General features: G+C 44.7%; 1 protein-coding gene across 1 annotated transcript in view; it reads left to right on the forward strand.

Moving 5' to 3' along the window:
* Window positions 1-20,657, forward strand: part of gucy1a1 (guanylate cyclase 1 soluble subunit alpha 1) — a 107,991-nt gene extending 87,334 nt beyond the window's left edge. The window contains exons 7-8 of the mRNA XM_068034114.1: window positions 5,264-5,418; window positions 20,531-20,657. Coding sequence (XP_067890215.1) covers window positions 5,264-5,418; window positions 20,531-20,657 — 282 coding nt within the window. The remainder of the gene's footprint in view (window positions 1-5,263; window positions 5,419-20,530) is intronic.
* The last annotated feature ends 1,590 nt before the right edge of the window (window positions 20,658-22,247 follow it).

Genomic DNA, 22,247 nt, shown 5'->3' on the forward strand with positions numbered 1-22,247 from the left:
ACCTCTATCATGTCGTCCCTCCACCTCCGTTGTTCCAGTGAAACAATCCGAGTTTATCCAGCCTCTCCTCATAACTAATGCCCTCCAGACCAGGCAACATCCTGCCATCCCAGGAATCAGTCTGGTGAACCTTCGCTGCACTCCCTCCATAGCAAGAACATCCTTCCTCAGATAAGGAGACCAAAACTACACACAATACTCAGGATGTGGTCTCATCAAGGTCCTGTATAATTGCACCGACATCCTTGCTCCTGTACTCGAATCCTCTCGCTATGAAGGCCAACATACCGTTTGCCTTCTTAACTGCCATCTACACCTGCATGCTTACTTTCAGCGACTGGTGCACAAGGATACCCATGTCTTGCTGCACCTCCCCCTTTCCCAATCTATCGCCATTCAGATAATCTGCCTTTCTGTTTTGCCACAAAAGTGGATAACCTCACACTTATCCACATTATACTGCATCTGCCATGTATTTGCCCACTCACTCAACCTGTCCAGATCACACTGGAGCTTCTCTGCATCCTCCTCACAGCTCACACTCCCACCCAGCTTTGTGTCATCTGCAAACTTAGATATATTACATTTAATTCCTTCATCAAATCATTTATATATATTGTGAATAGCTGGGGTCCTAGCACTGATCCCTGTGGTACCCCACTAGTCACTGCCTGCCACTCAGAAAAAGACCCATTTATTCCTACTCTTCGTTGCCTGTCTGCCAACTAGTGCTCTATCCATATCAGTACCTTACCCCCAATCCCATGTGCCTTAATTTTGCGCGCTAATCTCTTACGTGGGACCTTATCGAAAGCCTTCTGAAAGTCCAAATACACCACATCCACTGGTTCTCCCTTATCTATTATACTAGTTACATCCTCAAAAAATTCCAGTCGATTTGTCAAGCATGATTTCCCTTTCGTAAATCCATGTTGGATTTGTCCAATCATGTCATTGTTTTCCAAGTCTTCTGCTATTACATCTTTTATAATGGACATTTCCCCACTACTGATGTCAGGCTAACCAGTCTATATTCACTGTTTTTTCTCTGCCTCCTTTTTTAAATAGTGGGGTTACATTATCTACCCTCCAATCCGTTGGAACTGTTCCAGAGTCTATAGAATTTTGAAAAATGACCAGCAATGCATCTACTATTTCAAGGGCCACTTCCTTATGTACTCTGGGATGTAGATTATCAGGACCTGGGGATTTATCAGCCTTTAATCCAATCAATTTCCCTAACACCATTTCCCTACTAATACTGATTTCATACAGTTCCTCCTTCTCACTAGACCCTATATTCCCCAACATTTCTGGGAGGTAATTTGTGTCCTCCTTTGTGAAGACAGAACCAAAGTATGTGTTTAATTGGTCTGCCATTTCTTTGTTCCCCTTTATAAATTCCACCGTTTCTGACTGTAAGGGACCCACATTTGTCTTCACTAATCTTTTTCTCTTCACATATCTATAGAAGTTTTTACAGTCAGTTTTTATGTTCTCTGCAAGCTTACGAGCTCTGCAAGCTCTATTTTCCCCTTCTTAATCAATCCCTTTGTCCTCCTTTGCTGAATTCTAAACTGCTCCCAATCTTCAGGTTTGCTGCTTGTTCTGGACATTTTATATTTCTCCTCCTTGGATCTAATACTATCCCTAATTTCTTTTGTAAGCCACATTTGAGCCACCCTTCCTGTTTTATTTTTGCGCCAGACTGGAATGAACAATTGTTGTAATTCATCCGTGCACTCTTTAAATGCTTGCCATTGCCTATCCACTGTCAACCCTTTAAGTAATGTTCCCCAATCTATCATAGCCAACTCGCACCTCATACCTTCATAGTTTCCTTTATTTAGATTCAAGACCCTAGTCTTGGAATCAACTCTCTCAGTCTCCATCTTAATGCAGAATTCTATCATGTTATGTTCGCTCTTCCCCAAGGGACCCCGCACAACAAGATTGTTAACTAATCCTTTCTCATTACACAATACCCAGTCTAGGATGGCCTGTTCTCTAGTCAACACTGAACCATGGGACCAACCAGGATCTTCCTTCTACCATGCTAACAAGTACCTCATTCCTCTGGCCTTCACAATGCTTGCTTCACTGACAAGTCAGCCTTCTCATACTGGCAGGCCTGGACTGCTGCTGGGTCTCCCAGGCAGATTGGGTCCTCAGGGCAGGCTGGGCCTTAAGGAAAGCCTTGGCCTTTAGGGAAATCTTTAGCTGCATTCTGGAAGTGTTGGCAGTGCAGCCGCTGCCTCAATGCCCACCTCTATCCCCAGAATGGTCAGCCCCCGCCACCTCCACCTGCCAGCAGGTAATTAACCAGCCGCACCCACTTCCAGTACTGGCAGCCGCTCCTCAGCTCTCCACATAAAATCCCAGCCATTAATGCAGAGCAGACTGATGAGCATCTAAAAAAGAAAAAGATTATTTCACATTTTTGTTGACCTTCTCAAAATCTTCAACCAAGGTCATGCCTCCAAATCTCTGCCTCCATGGTTCAGCATCCATTATCTTATCTATTCTTTATGCTTTCTCCTCCCTCTGTAAAACACCTTCATATTTTCTATGCAAAAGGTGTTATATAGTGTAAATTATTGACAGAAAGTACTAATGGTCTTTTTTTTAAAGAGAGAGATACAGCACTGAAACAGACCCTTCGGCCCACCGAGTCTGTGCTGACCAACAACCACCCATTTATACTAATCCTACATTTAATCCCATATTCCCTACCGCATCCCCTACCACCTACCTACACTAGGGGCAATTTACAATGGCCAATTTACCTATCAACCTGCAAATCTTTGGCTGTGGGAGGAAACCAGAGCACCCGGCAAAAACCCACGCAGTCACAGGGGGAACTTGCAAACTCCACACAGACGGTGCCCAGAACTGAACCCAGGTTGCTGGAGCTGTGAGGCTGCGGTGCTAACCACTGCACCACTGTGTACAGTCTTATTGACAATAGTAACATTTTCCAATGATACTAAACTTGGAGGTGTGGTAAACAGTGAGGATGATACCAATCAACTGCAACAGGACATAGGTAGGCAATCAGAATGGGCAGATAAGTAGCAGATGGAATTTAATGTGGAGAAGTGTGAGGTGATGCTTTTTGGCAGAAGGGGCAGAGAGGCAATATAGGCAAAATGGTACATTTCTAAAGAGAGTACAGGGACTGAGGGACTTGTGGGTTTATGTGCATAGATCTTTGTGGGTGGTAGGAGATATTGAGAGAGTAGTGAGCAAAGCATATGGGATCTAGGGCTTCATAAATAGAGGTACTGAGTACAAAAGCAGGGAGGTTATGCTGAATCTTTATAAACCTCTGGTTAGGCCACAACTAGAGTATTGCACCCAGTTCTGGTCACCACACTTTAGAAAGGATGTGAAGGTCCTTGAGAGACAGTAGGGGAGATTTACCAGAATGGGTCCAGGGATGAGGGAAATTAGCTACAAGGTTAGGTTATAGAAGCTGGGGTTGTTCTCCTTGGAGCAAACGAGGTTGAGAGGAGACTTGATAGAGGTGTACAAGATTCTGTTATGTTTGGATAAGGTAGACAAGGAAAAGTTGTTCCCATCAGCTGATGGCACAAGGACTAGGAGAAACAAATTTAAGGCTTTGAGCAAGAGATGTGGGGGGATGAGAGGAAGAATTTTTTTATGCAGCAAGTGGTAATGATGTGGAACTTGCTGCCCATGAGGGTGGTGGAAGTGGAGGTGATGAATGATTTCAAAAGGAAATGGGATAGGCACTTGAGGGAAATGAACTTACAGGGCTATGGGGATAGAGCTGGGGAATGGGACTGATTCAATTGCGCGACAGAGAGCCAGCATGAACTCGATGGGCTGAATGGCCTCCTTCTGTGCCGTTATGACTCTATGACTAAGTTGCTCAATGCTGCCTTATTAAATAGTTACTAACAACAATCTGATGAACGAGTGAGTAATAACTAATGATTGCATCTCCCCATAACCATATTTATGATTTATATTCCTTTGGGGAAAATAAACATTGTTGTAAAAATATTGTTGTTAAAAGCAATGGATGTGGTTACTTGGTGGATTCAGGGAGTCATATAACACACAAGGAAGCCATTCAGTCCATCATGCCTGTACTAGCTCTCTGAAAGCAGTACCAGTTAGTCCTAATCCTCTGTTCTTTCCACATAGCCCTGCAGTTTTGTTCCACTTTAAGTATACTTCCAACTCCCTTTTGAAAGTTACTTTTTGTCATTGTTGTAATGTTGGAAATGCACTATCCAATTTACTCCAACAAGATCCCACAAGCAGCAATGACTAGATAATCTCTTTCTTAGTGATGGTGGGGAGCAATGCTTCCTTTAATTTCCCTTTGCTGTGCATGGCCCATTTGTTGCGCTGCAAAGTCCTTTTAAGATGCCATGTGGCCCTCTCCAAGACATTGACATCCTCCTAAAATGTAGTGCCCAGAATTGGATGTAATACTTTAACTGAGGTCGCACTCACAATTTATTTGCAGGGGCGCTCATTAGGAGCCCTTTAACTGGTTTTATCATTGAAAGGTGTCAAAGATTTACCGGTTGCATCCATGGAGTCATAGAATCTGACAGCACAGAAGGAGGCAATTGGGCCTGTCGGCTTTGAAAAGGCTGTCCAATTTAGTCCCACAGCCCAGATTTTTCCTCATAACCCTGCAAATTAGTTTTCTTCAAATTCATGCCCAAATGTCTTTTGAAAGGTCCTATGAAATCTGATTCTACCATCCTTTCAGGTAATGCATTCCAGGTCTTAAGAACCCTCTGTGTGAAAAAATATCTCCTTATTTCCCCTCTAATTTTTTTTGGCAAATATTTTAAATCTATGGCCTCTGTTTATCCACCTACTTCTCAATGAAATCATTTCTCCTTATTTGCTGTATCAGAACACCTTATAAATTTGGAATTATAACACTCCCTTTAACTTTCTCTGCTCGAGGAGAACAATCACAGCTTTTTCAGCCTCTCCAGTTAATTGAAGTACCTCATTCCTGCTTACATTAACCGTTCCATATTAAAAAAATGTTCTTCTCTCACATTCCCGTTGATTTTATAGCAGTGCAGGCTATTTGGAAGCTTATATGGACCAATAATCCATAGTGTTGATATTTGATTGGCTTTGTGTTTTTCAAATGAACATTAATTAGTTTAGTTAATGTCATTTTGGCAGATGATGTACATTTGTACCAGTCAGCATGTTAAGGAAAATGTTCTGAAAAATATTCCCTGTAATTGTCTTTCCTTAGCTGCGGATTGGGCTCCATTCTGGCACTGTTCTTGCTGGTGTAGTTGGAGTTAAAATGCCACGATACTGTTTATTTGGAAACAATGTTACTCTTGCAAACAAGCTTGAGTCAACCAGCTTCCCAAGAAAAATAAATGTCAGTCCAACAACGTACATGTAAGTTGATTGTTGTACTTGCAATCTTATTATTTTTGCTTGTTAAATATTAGTTTACTTATAACTATAACCATTTGTAACTTTGATTGTATAAACATGTTCATATGGAATGCTAGGCAATATATTTCGGTAAGAAAAATAAGGAGGTCACATATTACTGGGAAAATAAGAATCTAAATGCCATGGAGGAGCAAAAGGGATCTGGGTGTACAAATACACAAATCACTAAACGTAGCAACACAGGTGAATAAGGCCATCAAAAAAAAACCAAGCACTAGGGTTTTTTTAGAGGGATAGAATTAAAAAGAAGTTATATTAAACCTGTATAGAACCTTTGTTACACCACATTTGGGATTCCTGAGTAAAGTTCTGGTTGCCATATTATAAAAAACATTTTAGAGGCACTGGCGAGAGCGCAAAAAAAATTTACAGAGATGATACCTGAAATGCAATATTCTACCTATCAGGAAAGGATGAACAGGCTGGATCTCTTTTCTCTTGAACAGGGAAGACTGACCGGTGATCTAATAGAGTACTTCAAAATTATGATATGCTTTAATAGAACAGACACAGAGACAGTTCCCACTTCTGCAGAAGAGCAGCAAATCTAGAGACCATCAATATAAGTTAATCACAAGAAATCAAATAAGAAATTCAGAAGAATATAAGGAATTCAGAAGAAACTTCTTTACCAGAGATTAGTGAGAATGTGGAACTCACTATCAAAGGGAGTGATCGAGGTGACTAGTATAGATGCATTTAAGGGAGAATACAACATGGGTTATGCTGATGGAGTTCGATAAGGAAGGATGGAAAGAGGCTCGAGTAGAGCACAAAAGCCAACATGGACTGGTCCAGCCAATGGCCTGTTTCAATGCTGTATATTCTACGTAATGAATTTAATTTAAGTGAGTGGGTAAAAATTTGGTAGACGGAGTATAATGGGCTGGATTTTACCAACCCATTGTCTTCAGGATCCGTAGTTTGCGGCGGGGGGGTGCCTGAAGATTGGTCTGGATGAGGCCTGTCATGACTTCGACACCGGGAGGGCCTGACCCGATCCTCCCGGCGGCAGCAAGGCTCTGTGGCAGCCTCAAGCTGCTGGGCAACGGGGCCTCAATGAAAATATTCAAATGAATAAAATGAGTAAATTAACATAGACTCACCTCCAATCTTGAGGGCCCTCCTTGATCTTCGGCGTGGCAGCCGGCACTCCTGCACCTTCAATTTCCCGTCCGGGGAACAGTGGCGTGACACTGGTGGGAGGGGGGAGGAGGTAGGATTTTCAGTGTGGGAAGGAGGGAAGGGGTCAAATGCACATAATGGGCATAGGAGAAGGTGGGAAGGATTGAACTTCAAACTTTGTGCAGTTTGTGGGGGGGGGAGGAAGGTCAGATGTAAATGGTAAGTGTTTTGGGAGGGAAGGGAAAATAGTTAATGTAATCGTTATTGGGAGGTGTGGGAAAGGGGGCATAAGAAATTTATTTATTTAATTTTGGGGGGTATGCGTTTAAAAATTTAAATTAAGCGGTAAGGCTGGCTGCCCTTTAAAAATGGCGCCAGTGCCTGCACACAGGCAGCTGATGCCATTGCCGGGGACGAAAAGTCCGCCCCCTCCACGAGATTGGGGTGGGGGGTTTGTGGGCCACCCCAGCTATTTAAAAGAGCTGCTCTGCTTAAGATTGCGGTGGCTCTTTGGCGTGCGGCCCACTATTTTTTGAGCACTTAAAATCCAGCCCAATGTGGGAAAATAAGAGATTGTCCACTTTGGCAGGAAGAATAGAAAGGCAGAATATTGTTTAAATGGCAAGAGACTGCAGAATGCTGTGGTACTAAGGGATCTGAGTGTCCTTGTACTTGAATCACAAAAAGTTAGCATGCAGGTATAGCAAGTAATTAGGAAGGCAAATGAAATGTTGGCTTTTATTGCAAGGGGGATAGAGTGTAAAAGTAGGGAAGTCTTGCTACAGCTGTACAGGGCACTGGTGAGACTGCATCTAGAGTACTGAGTACAGTTTTGGTTTCCTTACTTAAGGAAGGATATTCTTGTATTGACAGCAGTTCAGAGAAGGTATACTTGGTTGATTCCTGGGACAAAGGGGTAGTCTTATGAGGAAAGATTGAGCAAGTTGGGCCCATACTCATTGGGAGAATGAGAAGTGATCTAATTGAAACATATAAGCTTCTGAAGGTGCTCGACAAGGTAGATGCTGAGAGGATGTTTCCCCTCGTGGGGGAATCTAGTAGAATTTCAAAATAAGGGGTGTCCCATTTAAGACGGAGATGAGGAGGAATTTCTTCTCTTAGAGTGTCGTTAATCTCTGGAGTTCTCCTCCCCAGTGAGCAACAGAAGCTGGGTCACTGTATATATTCAAGGTTGAGTTGGCAGATTTTTGATCCAGAAGGGAGTCAAGGGTTATGGGGGCAGGCAGGAAAGTGGAGTGAAGGCCGCAATCAGATCAGCCATGATCGTATTGGATGGTGGAGCAGGCTCAAGAGGCTGAATGGCCTACTCCTGCTCCTATTTCTTAGTTCTTATGCTCTTATACCCATCACTGCACCAACCTCTCATGCTGCTCAATGCATCACAGCCCTTTCACTTACCCAGCATCAGTCTCTGGCTCTTGGGACTCAGAATAACATGCAGATACTCCACCTCAGCTTTACATGCTGAGCAATGCTGCCAGCCTCACACCCACCTCTTGCTGCTGCACATACTCTGGCTTTTCAGCTTTGGCACACACATCACTCAAACACAGTGCTGCACAATCATTGACAACGGTCCCCCTCTCTTGCAAGGCAAGGTGACACACGATAGAAGGAGCAGAGCAGAGTCAGCAGGAGACTGGGATGCCTGCATCACCTGAGCCCCACAGAGGAGATGGCTCTCAGCATCATGGGGCCAGCTGCAGAAGAGCCTGAGACATCTGGTATTGCTGAGAATATTCAGGATAATGGTCTGTTCCTGCTTTGTGCCCCATCTCAACTGCTAGCTCACCCTCAACCTGCTATCTTGGATGATTAGCAAGCTGCAGATGGTGTCACCATGGACCTCTTACTTTTTACTCCACCCCACTCTTCCTCTACTGATTGTCTGATTTCAGATGATCAGTTGGCAGATATCCATTCACCGAAATCAGGAAGCAGGAGACAGTCTCCGATCCACAACAGCTTTACTCTCAATCCACAGTTCAGTACAAATACCAGTTTCCACTCTTCCCTTCTGGACTGACTCCCTGTCCAGAAGTAACTCCCTGACTGGGGAAAAACCCAGCTCTTAAATACAAACTGCCAAGAGCATCACCTGCTCTCTATTAATTCTGAAGTAAGTCCTGGTTAATTAAAGGGAGCAGCATTTTCAACATTGTCATCAGACACCTGAAAACTGTTGCCTGTCCAGCCGCAGCAGCCACAGAAGGAGGAGGGCAAGTAACATCACAGCACTGATCACAATGCCCTGTCGTTTGCCCTGACATTTGCAACCTCCAGCTCAGATATTGGTACTGAATGTACCTTGGAAGGTAATATAGAGTTGGGATCACCATGTGGTGAGACACTGGGCACAAATAGGCTGCAGCGAGGCCTATGTTGCTGTGTACAGGATAGTTTGTTTGACAACTCACCAGAGGGCAAGGTCGCAAATGAGTTCTACTACAGGAGACTCAGATGAGGATCTCATTGGGGCAGCATACAGGAGAATACCGATGGACATACACTCTGAGATTCTGGTTCCATTTGCTGGCCTGCTAGACAGTCTCCTGTCACTGCCAAGTAGCATGGAGGGGTTTGGCTCCAATTTGGCAGAAGGCATCTATCAGAGTTTCCCTGCTCCGCAGTCTCTGCTCCATCTCCCTGTCATGCTGCACCCAGAGGCACTCAACCTGCAGCCCTAATACTTGTTGCAGACTTTGTATGGACAGGTAACCAATTTTTTTTAATTCATTCATGGGCTGTGGGCATCATTGGCTGGGCCAGCATTTATTACCCATCCCTAATTGCCCTTGAGAAGGTGGTGGTGAGCTGCCTTCTTGAACCGCTGCAGTCCATGTGATGCAGGTACACCCACAGGGCTGTTAGGAAGGGAGTTCCAGGATTTTGACCCAGTGACAGTGAAGGAAAGGTGATATAGTTCCAAGTCAGGATGGTGTGTGGCTTGGAGAGGAACTTGCAGGTGGTGGTGTTCTCATGCATCTGCTGCCCTTGTCCTTCTAGGTGGAAGAGGTTGTGGGTTTGGAAGGTGCTGTCGAAGGAATCTTGGTGAGTCACTGCAGTGCATCTTGTAGATGATACACACTGCTTCCACTATGTAATTGTGGTGGAGGGAGTGAATGTTGAAGGTGGTGGACGGGGTGCCAATCAAGTGGGCTGCTTTGTCCTGGATTGTGTCAAGCATCTTGAGTGATGTTGGAGCAGCACTCATCTAAGCAAGTGGGTGTATTGCATCACTCCTGATTTGTGCCTTGTAGATGGTGGACAAGCTTTTGGGAGTCAGGAGATGAATTACTTGCTGCAGGACACCCAGCCTCTGACCTGCTCTTGTAGCCACGGTATTTATATGGCTACTACAGTTCAGCTTCTGGTCAATGGTAACTCCAGGATGATGTTAGTAGGGGATTCAGCAATTGTAATTCTATTGAATGTCAAGGGGAGATGATTGGATTCTCTCTTGATGGAGATGGTCATTGCCTGGTACTTGTGTGGTGCGAATGTAACTTGCCACTTATCAGCCCAAGCCTGTATCTTGTCCAGGTCTTGTTGCATATGGACATGGACTGCTTTAGTATCCTCTGCCTTCCCTGTGAGGATGCCGTCCTTCCAAATCTAGGAAATCACAACAATGTTTCCAAAAAAAAATGCAGAGTACTTCCAGAGACTTGCAATAACAGAAGTTATTCAAAATTACCTTACCTGCAAGTTGGGTACCTGTGCCTTTAAATATCGCCTGTGCTGGGCCTATCTTACAGCTTAATGCTTGATCTTTGATGAGTGAATTTGTCCAATGGACCTGGGTGGTCCAAATTTGGAAATTAGGCGTCACATCAGCCAGAAGGATAGCACCGCTTCAGCTGGTTCTGCTGCATGCAGGAGATGCCCACGCAAGTGTCCTTCTCAACATGATATGCCATGTGAGCTACTCCCAGGGGTTATCAAAACATAAGAAGTAGGAGCAGGAGCAAGCCATATGGCCCCTCGCGCCTGCTCCGCCATTCAAAATGATCATGGCTGATCTGATCTTGACCTCAACTCCACTTTCCTGCCTGTTTCCCAAAACCTTTTATTCCCCAATATTTCAAAAATCTGTATCTCAGCCTTGAATATATTCAATGACCCAGCCTCCACTGCTCTCTGGGGTAGGGAATTCCAAAGACTCACGATACTCTGACAGAAGAAATTCCTCCTCATCTCCCTCTTAAATGGGAGACTGCTGATGCTGAAACTATGCCCTAAGTTCTAGATTCCCCCACGAGGGGAAATATCCTCTCAGCATCTACCCTGTCAAGCATCCTCAGAATCTTTTCTGTTTCAGTAAGATCACGTCTCATTCTTCTAAACTCCAATGAGTGTAGGCTCAAATTCAAGTGCCGTAGTGACATCCCAAGGAGAGTTATGGATTTGAATTTTGCTTCCAGAATGTTAGAAAAGAATGACTTGCATAGAAATTATAGTATGGAAACAGGCCATTTGGCTAAACCAGTCCATATAAGAAGTAGTCCTAATTCTATACATTTCTTGTTCTCAAATTCCTTTATCTCCCTTTTCCTGTCACTGCTTATATAACCTACTCTAAAATGTTGACTTGGGCTGGAATTTTACGCCCCCCAAAAGATTGGGCTGATGGTAGGGCAGTGGTGGGGTCCTTCCTGACCCGCTCCCGCCTCCACTGCTAATTTACCCGCGGCAGCACTGGCGAGAAACGACCCACCCATTCCAGGGCAATCAAGGCCCTTAAGTGGCCAATTAACAGCCACTTAAGGGCCTCCGTCCGCCACCACGGGGATTTTATGGTTAGCTGGCGGGTGGCTGAGGCCTCAGAGAAGTCTAGGCGGTCCTCTGGTAGCCGGGGTGGACCCTCCTGATCGGGCACCTTGTGCCCCATGGAGGGCCGCTCCCGAAGCGCCACCGCCCCCAACACCCAACACACCACCCGCAACCCCCCCCCTCAACCAACCCTTTGCGTCGCCAGGGCCTGACCGATTGCCACTTACTATTTTTCTGGTGCTCTCCATCTTCTTCATCCTTGAGCTGGGTTGCAGTCCCAGGAGTGGGCACCTCTCGGTGATGCTGCTGGGACCATGAACTGCCGGCCACTGTTTGTCTGGCAGCTGCATTAGGCAGGACTTGCTGCCTCAATGAGGTGGAAGTCCCGCCCAAGACCAATTAAGGGCTTGGGGACTGGAAAATCCAGTCGGCATCCCCTGGCCCGTTGGAGGCGGGATCACCACCACCATTTGTGTCGGTGGATAGCTCCACCCTGTCCACCATAAATTCCAGCCCATGTTCTCAGTTTCAATCCCTAACCCCATTAGTGCATTCTACAGTCTCACTACGCTATGTAGAAAAAATAATCTCTTCTATTTAGGCCACAAAACTCAGTTGCATAATGCCATTTTCATGAAGGCATTAGCACAGGCACAGGGAGTGCACTCCAGAAGCATGCAGAATAGGCAGATCATGACAGTTCATCCGATACAGTACCAATGAACTCAACCCGAACTCCCCATTCAACAACAGTAACTCACCTTAACTTCCCTCTCTCATGGAGCATCAAGGCATCCTCTTGGCCACAATGCTGAAATAAAAGCCTACACAAAACAATCATTCCAAACCAACTTTATCGAACAAACCATTTAATATTTCATACAAAAGTCAACTAGTCACCTTTATGCATTCCCTGTGTGCCTGTCTTCTGGGTACCTTTGCCTGGCCTAGTGCTCCTACACAGTGCTGCCTCAGTGGCTACAGCATAGCTGGTGGAAGGCTACTGACCTTTAGGGTGAAGACTACAGATGGCCTTGCTGGGCACTCTTGAGTAATATTGGGCCTAGAAGGCCTGACTTTGGACTGCACCACCTCAACATGGGAGGCAGCAGTCTGGGCTGGCTGGTTGACAGGCAACAGCAAAGGCACTGGTGGAGTGGCAATGGTGGGAACATGAATGATGTCACACTGTTGGAGGACAGATTACTGTACTGTTGTGAGACTCTGCAGCCCCTTTGAGCACTAGTATCTGCAGCCATGGTGACAGCAAATATACAGACAGCAACAGGTTTTCTTGTTGGTTTTAAAAACAGAAATTCAGTTGTTTATTGATCAATATGCCTTATCCCGCCATTGACACAACCATATCCACTCACGTATTCATTCGCGCACGCGCGCACACACACACACACACACACACACACACACACACACAAGAAGAAACAGATAAAGAAGGGAAAATGGAAGGTGGCTATTAGTGGGGGGAAAGGTTACAATAAACCTGTTGAATTCTCTTGGAAATCAAGTTCTAGATGGTTGCAAGTCTCAGATAGAATGTTTCTTCCCCATGGTGATCACACAATGGCCCAGGCCATGGCTACTTCGCACCACCTTTGGTTCGGAAAAAGACATTCAATTATAGAATGTTTTAGTATTGGTTTAAGATGGGCTCCATTAACACCTTTTAGCTTTGAAGACGTGTCCTTTGTCTTTGTCAGACATTTTGAATACACAAAAGGACAATTCTCTTTTTCTTCAGTGGCCATTTTGGACCATTGTTCACTTCTTAAAGCTTAATTTTTTAAAGACAAAGTCCATTTTTTCATAACTCTTCAGAGTTAGTCCATGATTGTTGTATCATCACATTTCCGGTGTGCATGATACGCCCATTACACTGCTTCACTCCGCTCCCGGCATCACCCTTTTCACTGCTTCACTCCACTCCCGGCGTCACCCTTTTCACTGCTTTACTCTGCTTCCGGTGTTGCCCTTTTCACTGCTTCACCCCATTCCCAGCCTCGCCCTTTTCACTGCTCTGATCCCGGCCTCCCACTTTTTACTGCTTCACTCCCGGCCTCATCCTTTTCACTGCTTTGCTCCCGGCCTCGCCCTTTTCACTGCTCCACTTTTATCCTGGCCTCACTCATTTCACTGGCCCACTCCTAGCCTTGCCCTTTTCACTGGTCTTTTTCCGGCTTTGCTCTTTTCATTGGTCTGACCCGCTTCTGGCCCTATCCTTTTCACTATTACTGACTGTTCACTGACAGTTACTCTACTCTCTTCTGTTTTTAGAATTAGAACATTACAGCGCAGTACAGGCCCTTCGGCCCTCGATGTTGCGCCGACCTGTGAAACCATCTGACCTACACTATTCCATTTTCATCCATATGTCTATCCAATGACCCACTTAAATGCCCTTAAAGTTGGCGAGTCCACTACTGTTGCAGGCAGGGCGTTCCACGCCCCTACTACTCTCTGAGTAAAGAAACTACCTCTGACATCTGTCCTATATCTATCACCCCTCAACTTAAAGCTATGTCCCCTCGTGTTTGCCATCACCATCCGAGGAAAAAGACTCTCACTATCCACCCTATCTAACCCTCTGATTATCTTATATGTCTCTATTAAGTCACCTCTCCTCCTCCTTCTCTCCAACGAAAACAACCTCAAGTCCCTCAGCCTTTCCTCGTAAGACCTTCCCTCCATACCAGGCAACATCCTAGTAAATCTCCTCTGCACCCTTTCCATAGCTTCCACATCCTTCCTATAATGCGGTGACCAGAACTGCACGCAATACTCCAGGTGCGGTCTCACCAGAGTTTTGTACAGCTGCAGCATGACCTCGTGGCTCCGAAACTCGATCCCCCTACTAATAAAAGCTAACACACCATATGCCTTCTTAACAGCCCTATTAACCTGGGTAGCAACCTTCAGGGATTTATGCACCTGGACACCAAGATCTCTCTGTTCATCTACACTACCAAGAATCTTCCCATTAGCCCAGTACTCTGCATTCCTGTTACTCCTTCCAAAGTGAATCACGTCGCACTTTTCCGCATTAAACTCCATTTGCCATCTCTCAGCCCAGCTCTGCAGCCTATCTATGTCCCTCTGTACCCTACAACATCCTTCGGCACTATCCACAACTCCACCGACCTTAGTGTCATCCGCAAATTTACTAACCCACCCTTCTACACCCTCTTCCAGGTCATTTATAAAAATGACAAACAGCAGTGGCCCCAAAACAGATCCTTGCGGTACACCACTAGTAACTAAACTCCAGGATGAACATTTGCCGTCAACCACCACCCTCTGTCTTCTTTCAGCTAGCCAATTTCTGATCCAAAGCTCTAAATCACCTTCAACCCCATACTTCCGTATTTTCTGCAATAGTCTACCATGGGGAACCTTATCAAACGCCTTACTGAAATCCATATACACCACATCCACTGCTTTACCCTCATCCACCTGTTTGGTCACCTTCTCGAAAAACTCAATAAGGTTTGTGAGGCACGAGCTACCCGTCACAAAACCGTGCTGACTATCGCTAATGAACTTATTCTTTTCAAGATGATTATAAATCCTGTCTCTTATAACCTTTTCCAACATTTTACCCACAACCGAAGTAAGGCTCACAGGTCTATAATTACCAGGGCTGTCTCTACTCCCCTTCTTGAACAAGGGAACAACATTTGCTATCCTCCAGTCTTCCGGCACTATTCCTGTCGACAATGACGACATAAAGATCAAGGACAAAGGCTCTGCAATCTCCTCCCTAGCTTCCCAGAGAATCCTACGATAAATCCCATCTGGCCCAGGGGACTTATCTATTTTCACACTTTCCAAAATTGATAACACCTCCTCCTTGTGAACCTCGATCCCATCTAGCCTAGTAGCCTGAATCTCAGTATTCTCCTCGACAACATTTTCTTTCTCTACTGTAAATACTGACGCAAAATATTCATTTAACACTTCCCCTACCTCCTCTGATTCCACACACAACTTCCCACTACTGTCCTTGATTGGCCCTAATCTAACTCTAGTCATTCTTTTATTCCTGATATACCTATAGAAAGCCTTAGGGTTTTCCCTGATCCTATCCGCCAATGATTTCTCGTGTCCTCTCCTTGCTCTTCTTAGCTCTCCCTTTAGATCCTTCCTGGCTAGCTTGTAACTCTCAAGCGCCCTAACTGAGCCTTCACGTCTCATCCTAACATAAGCCTTCTTCTGCCTCTTGACAAGCGCTTCAACTTCTTTAGTAAACCACGGCTCGCTCGACAACTTCCTCCCTGCCTGACAGGTACATACTTATCAAGGACATGCAGTAGCTGCTCCTTGAATAAGCTCCACATTTCGATTGTTCCCATCCCCTGCAGTTTCCTTCCCCATCCTACGCATCCTAAATCTTGCCTAATCGCATCATAATTTCCTTTCCCCCAGCTATAATTTTTGCCCTGCGGTATATACCTGTCCCTGCCCATCGCTAAGGTAAACCTAACCGAATTGTGATCACTATCACCAAAGCGCTCACCTACATCTAAATCTAACACATGGCCAGGTTCATTACCCAGTACCAAATCCAATGTGGCATCGCCCCTGGTTGGCCTGTCTCCATACTGTGTCAGAAAACCCTCCTGCACACACTGGACAAAAACTGACCCATCTAAAGTACTCGAACTATAGTATTTCCAGTCGATATTTGGAAAGTTAAAGTCCCCCATAACAACTACCCTGTTACTCTCGCCCCTGTCGAGAATCATCTTTGCTATCCTTTCCTCTACATCTCTGGAACTATTTGGAGGTCTATAAAAGACTCCCAACAGGGTGACCTCACCTCTCCTGTTTCTAACATCGGCCCATACTACCTCAGTAGACGAGTCCTCAAACGTCCTTTCTGTCGCTGTAATACTCTCCTTGATTAACAATGCCACACCCCCCCCTCTTTTACCATCTTCGCTGTTCTTACTGAAACATCTACATCCCGGAATCTGCAACATCCATTCCTGCCCCTGCTCTACCCATGTCTCCGAAATGGCCACTACATCGAGATCCCAGGTACCAACCCATGCTGCAAGCTCACCCACCTTATTCCGGATGCTCCTGGCGTTGAAGTAGACACACTTTAAACCAGGTTCTTGCTTGCCAGTGCCCTCTTGCGTCCTTGTAACCTTATCCCTGACCTCACTACTCTCAACATCCTGTACACTGGCACTACATTTTAGGTTCCCATTTGTTATTTGTTTATTTGTTATTGAACTAATATTAATACTTCCTTTTCCACTTGGACCCCATCCCACATTTTCTAGTTAAATGTCCTTTTGAGCATCCTATTTATCTTTTCCGCTTGGGCTCTGGTCCCAGCCCAGTTCACATGGAGCCCATCCCAATGGTACAGTTCCTTTCTGTTCCATTACTGGTGCCAGTGTCCCCTAAAATGGAACTTCCCTTTCCCACACACGCTTTCAGCTATGTGGCCACTTCCCTAATCTGCTTATTCCTACAATAATTTGCACATGGCTCGGGTAATAATCCATTGATTATAACTCCTGTGATCCTGGTGTCTAATTTAGCTCCTAGTTCATAGTACTCCAACAGGATCTCTTGCCGACTTTTCCCTATGTTGTTTGTCCCAACATAGATCATCATGACCGGATCCTCCCCTCCCTCTCCAATATCCTTTCAAGCTGGTTTGTAATGTCCTTCACCCTGGCACCAGGCAGGCAACACACCATGTGAGGCTCTCAATCATGCTTACAATGGATACTATCTGTCCTTCTAAATTGAATCTTCTACAACTTACACATTTTTTCTCCTCCTCTTCCTTCCCATTTTGGACAGCCTCCTGCTCCAAGGTGCCAAGGTCCAAATTCTGGCTATTCTACTGACAGTCTTTATCCTTCTCCTTACTGGTAGTAAGTACTTTGTACCTGTTGAATAGGATCAGTTTCTGTGAATCCTTGTTCTCAATCTTATCTTTCCATTATCACTCACACCAACCCCATTCTGAACCTGCACCTCTCTACACTGAATGACCAATGTCTAGAGTAAGCTGTCCAGATACCGCTTCCCCTCCCTTACATGTCAGAGTGTCTCCAACTTGCACTCCAGCTCAATGACTCTGAGCCAGAGAGATTCGAGCCAGAGCCATCTTACTGCAGATGTGTTCGCTCTGCATGGCCTCGCTGTCCACAAACTCCCACATACTGCAGTCGAGACACACAACCTGCTCTGCTATCTCTTAGTCTATATCACTACTACTCTGTGCTTTCTGTACCTTAAAGAGTTTTGTATCCACACTGTCCCATGGGCTTTAGTTTTTCTAATAAGTCTATTATGTGGGACTTAATCAGTTGCCTTTTGAAAGTTCATGTACACAACAGGAACCTTCATCAACCCTCTTTGTTACTTCATCAAAGAACTCAATCAAGTTAATCAAACACTATTTGTCTTTAACAGACCTCTGCTGGCTGTCATTGATTCACCCATGTTTTTTGAAGTGAAAATTTATTTTGTCTTGCATTATTATTTCTGCAAGTTTCCCCACCACTTGTGTTAGGCTGACTGGCCCGCAGCTGCTGGATTTATCTCTCTGAACATTTGCAATTTTCCATTCCTCTGTCACCACTCCTGTATCTAAGGAGGATTGAAACATTGCGGCTAGAGCTTCTGATAAACCAACTCTTATTTTTGTCAGCAAATTAAGATGCATTCCTTTCTAGAACTTTGCAGTTTAAAAATCATTTTGACTTTACTTCCAGGTTTAACTCATGCCCATTTCAAACAAATAAGCTTCAAAATATGAATTAATGTAATCACCACACTTTAGGAAATATGTGAGGGTCCTTAAGAGAGTGCAGACAAGATTTACCAGAATGGTTTCAGGGAAGAGGGATTTTAGCGACAAGGTTCGGTTGGAGAAACTAGTTTTGCTGTCCTTGGAGCAAAGGTGATTGAGGAAAAATTTGATAGAGGTGTACAAGATTGTGACAGGTTTTGCGAAGGTGGACAAAGAAAAACCGTTCCCATTGGCTTATTGTACAAGGATTAGGGACACAGAATTAAGACTTTGGGCAAGAGATGCAGGGGAAATGTGAGGAAGAACTTTTTGGTGCAGCGAGTGGTAATGACCTGGAACTCGCTGCCAACAAGGGTGGTGCAATTCAAGATGATGAATGATTTCAAAACGAAATTGGATGGTCATTTCATGAAAATAAACTCGCAGGGCTATAAAAAGAACCAAGAACAAAGAACAGTACAGCACAGGAACAGGCCATTCGGCCCTCCAAGCCTGCGCCGATCTTGATGCCTGCCGAAACTAACACCTTCTGCACTTCCGGGGCCCATATCCCTCTATTCCCTTCCTATTCATATATTTGTCAAGATGTCTCTTAAACGTCGCTATCGTATCTGCTTCCACCACCTCCCCTGGCAGCAAGTTACAGGCTATGGGGGGAGATTGGGAGAATGGGACTGACTGGATTGCTGTACAGAGAGTCAATGGGCTGAATGGCCTCCTCTGTGCCATAATGCCTCTATAAATGTGTGATTCTATGACTCTAATTGCTAGCAATATATTGCGATAAATGAATGCAATGCCATGTTTGGTAGTGATTCATACCTGGGAGTGCCTGTACTTCATGCTTGTGCATTGCATCTTCCTACTTAGAGTCATAGAGTCGTACAGCATAGAAACAGGCCCTTCGGCCCACCACATCCGTGCCGACCATAATGCCTATCTATACTAATCCCATCTGCCTGCATTAATTCCATATCCCTCTATGCCTTGCTCATTCAAGTCCCTGTCCGGATGCCTCTTAAATGTTGCTACTGTTCCTGCCTCCACCACCTCCTCAGGCAGATCATTCCAGATACCCACTATTCTTTGTGTGAAAAATTTACCCCTTTGATCCCCTTTAAACCTCCTCCCTCTCACCTTAAATCTATGCCCTCTAGTTTTATTCACCCCTACCATGGGAAACAGACTCTGGCTATCTACTCTATCTATGCCTCTCATAATTTTATATACCTCAATCATGTCCCCTCTCAGCCTCCTTCGTTCCAGGGAAAACAGACCCAACCTATCCAATCTCTCTTTATAACTCAAGCCCTCCAAACCAACCAACATTCTTGTGAATCTTTTCTGCACCCTCTCTAGCTTAATCACATCTTTCCTGTAGTGCGGCGACCAGAACTGCACAGAGTACTCCAAATGCGGCCTAACCAACGTCATGTACAACTGTAACATGACGTCCCAACTCTTGTACTCAATGCCTCAGCCAATGAAGGCAAGCATGCCATACGCCTTCTTCACCACCCTGTCTACCTGTGTTGCCACTTTCAGGGAACTATGTACTTGCACCCCAAGGTCTCTCTGCTCAACAACACTCCTCAGGGCCCTGCCATTAACTGTATATGTCCTGCCCTGGTTTAACTTCCCAAAATGCATCACTTCACACTTGTCTGTGTTAAATTCCATTTGCCAATCCGTTGACCATTTTCCCAGTTGATCTATATCCTGTTGTAACCTTAGACAACCTTCTTCACTGTCCACTATACCACCAATTTTGGTGTCAGGTGTCATCTGCAAACTTACTAATCATGCCCCTTACATTCACATCCAAGTCATTAATATATATGACAAACAACAGAGGGCCCAGCACTGATCCCTGCGGCACACCACTGGTAACCAGCCTCCAATCTGAAAAACAACCCTCCACTACCACCCTCTGCCTCCTATCACCAAGCCAATTTTGTATCCAATTTGCTAGCTCTCACTGGATCCCATGTGTTCAAACCCTCTGGACCAGCCTACCATGTGGGACCTTGTCAAAGGCCTTGCTAAAGTCCATGTAGACAACGTCCATCACCCTGCCCTCATCAATCCTCTTGGTCACCTCCTCAAAAAACTCAATCAAATTCGTGAGACATGATTTCCCATGCACAAAGCCATGCTGACTATCCCTAATCAGACCTTGCCTTTCCAGATGCATATAAATCCTGTCTCTCAGAATCCCTTCCAATAAGTTTCCCACCACTGATGTAAGGCTCACCGGCCTGTAGTTCCCTGGCTTATCCCTGCTGCCCTTCTTAAATAAAGGCACAACATTACTTCTCCAAGCTTTTTTTGTTTCAGGCTGTTGAAGGTCAACCCTGGGTTCAAGTTCACACCACGTTCTAGAGAAGACCTGCCTCCAAACTTCCCTGATGATATTTCTGGAACTTGTTACTTTCTGGATGCTTACCACCCTTCAAAGGAATAACTTTTTTCATTGGATTACAGGACATTGGCAACAAAACAACACTGTTTTCATGAAAAATCACAAAGTAGTAGGTCGGCTATTAAACAATGTTTGATGAAGCTTTCAAAAGAATTTGTGAAGCCTTTTGCTGATTGCCGATTTGGTTTTGTATTTGATCAATTGAAAAGCAATCTGTTAAAGCGAGGAATGTTATTTTGGTGACAGGTACAATTTTGTTCACCTATTTTCACTGGTATTTTATATAGACAGGCTATGTATCAAACTTGAATTTAAGAATTGTAAATAAATCTATAATTTATCCCTGAATTAGCATTTTTGAACAGTTATCAATGGCATAAAGTACTTGTTGTTCTACGTTAAAGGCATGCCTTACTTTTAATCATGTGTTTGGAGTATATGATGCAAACTAATTGAGACAAATAAGTTAAAAAATAGAAACTTGCACTCACATTAAGAGTAAAGAACGAAGTGCCAAAATTGTGGATTTTAGTTTGGGGAGAATTTTAACCTGGAGGAATACCCATGTGTTTGGGTTCGAATGGGGAGCTAAAATTGGCAAAAATGTCAGTGCATCGGCAAGCCGGCTCCACCTGCCAACTTTCACATTATACTGGAGTTAGGTTATGGATGTGCAAACCCCTCAGGAGCAGCTGATTGCCAATCCACATATGTAAATTGCTCAGTAAGAGTAATATTGACCTGGCATTTTGTGCTTAATATCAGGTCAATGGGTTTCCCAGGCTTCTTGGAACTCGCCAGTGTAAGTAGGGCAACTATATAGTGGTACCTGAGGGGGCTAAAACAATCTCAGGGAAAGATATCAATAAGTACACAGTACTCATAGTTGCTTTCTTACATGCTAGTAGGAAAGGATTTGCTCACAGTATTTTTGCTGAGATTTTACATTGTATACTTTGCAGGTTTCTTCAATATTTTGGAGGTTTCATTGGTACTTTGGAGGTCTGATCTCTCAGATCAGGATGGGTGCTGCTTATGCTGACTTAGGTTGGACCTCAGATAAGAACCAAGATTACTAGCAACAGTGCCAGCAGTACAACCAGCAACAGCCTGCTGGTTACAGACCTACAGCTTCACAGGAGAAGGGAGCAGCAGAGAATGGAGAAGCAGAAAGGTGCAGCTCACTGAAAGCCATACCTGGCACACAGGGTCTACAGGCAGTGGACAAACTTCCTTGACATGTCGAAACAGCAGTGTGTCAAGAAGATCAGGGTATCGCGACAGTGGTGGCAGATATTTGCAGCCTGCTGGAAGAGGTCCTGCTGCCAGCTGAAACAGTGGTTGTCACAATCACCAACGCCCTCAACTTTTTTGCTTCTGGCTCTTTCCAGGGCTCCACTGGAGACATTTGTAGACATTTGCAGAAAAATGCATCAGACTTGTTTATTGGGGCTGCCAATTATGTCAACTTTACATGAAATGATGCTAGTCAGAATGAGTTGGTGCTCAGGGTTGCATTCCTGGTTGGCTTTGTACAGGTGCAGGGTGTTATCTGCTACTCTGCACATGGCAATCAAGGCGCCCAGAGATTACCTAGGAGTAATGTCAGCCATAAGGGCTTCTACTACATCA

The sequence above is a fragment of the Heterodontus francisci genome, chromosome 1, assembly GCF_036365525.1.
Source record: "Heterodontus francisci isolate sHetFra1 chromosome 1, sHetFra1.hap1, whole genome shotgun sequence".
NCBI classification, from domain to species: Eukaryota; Metazoa; Chordata; class Chondrichthyes; order Heterodontiformes; family Heterodontidae; genus Heterodontus; species Heterodontus francisci.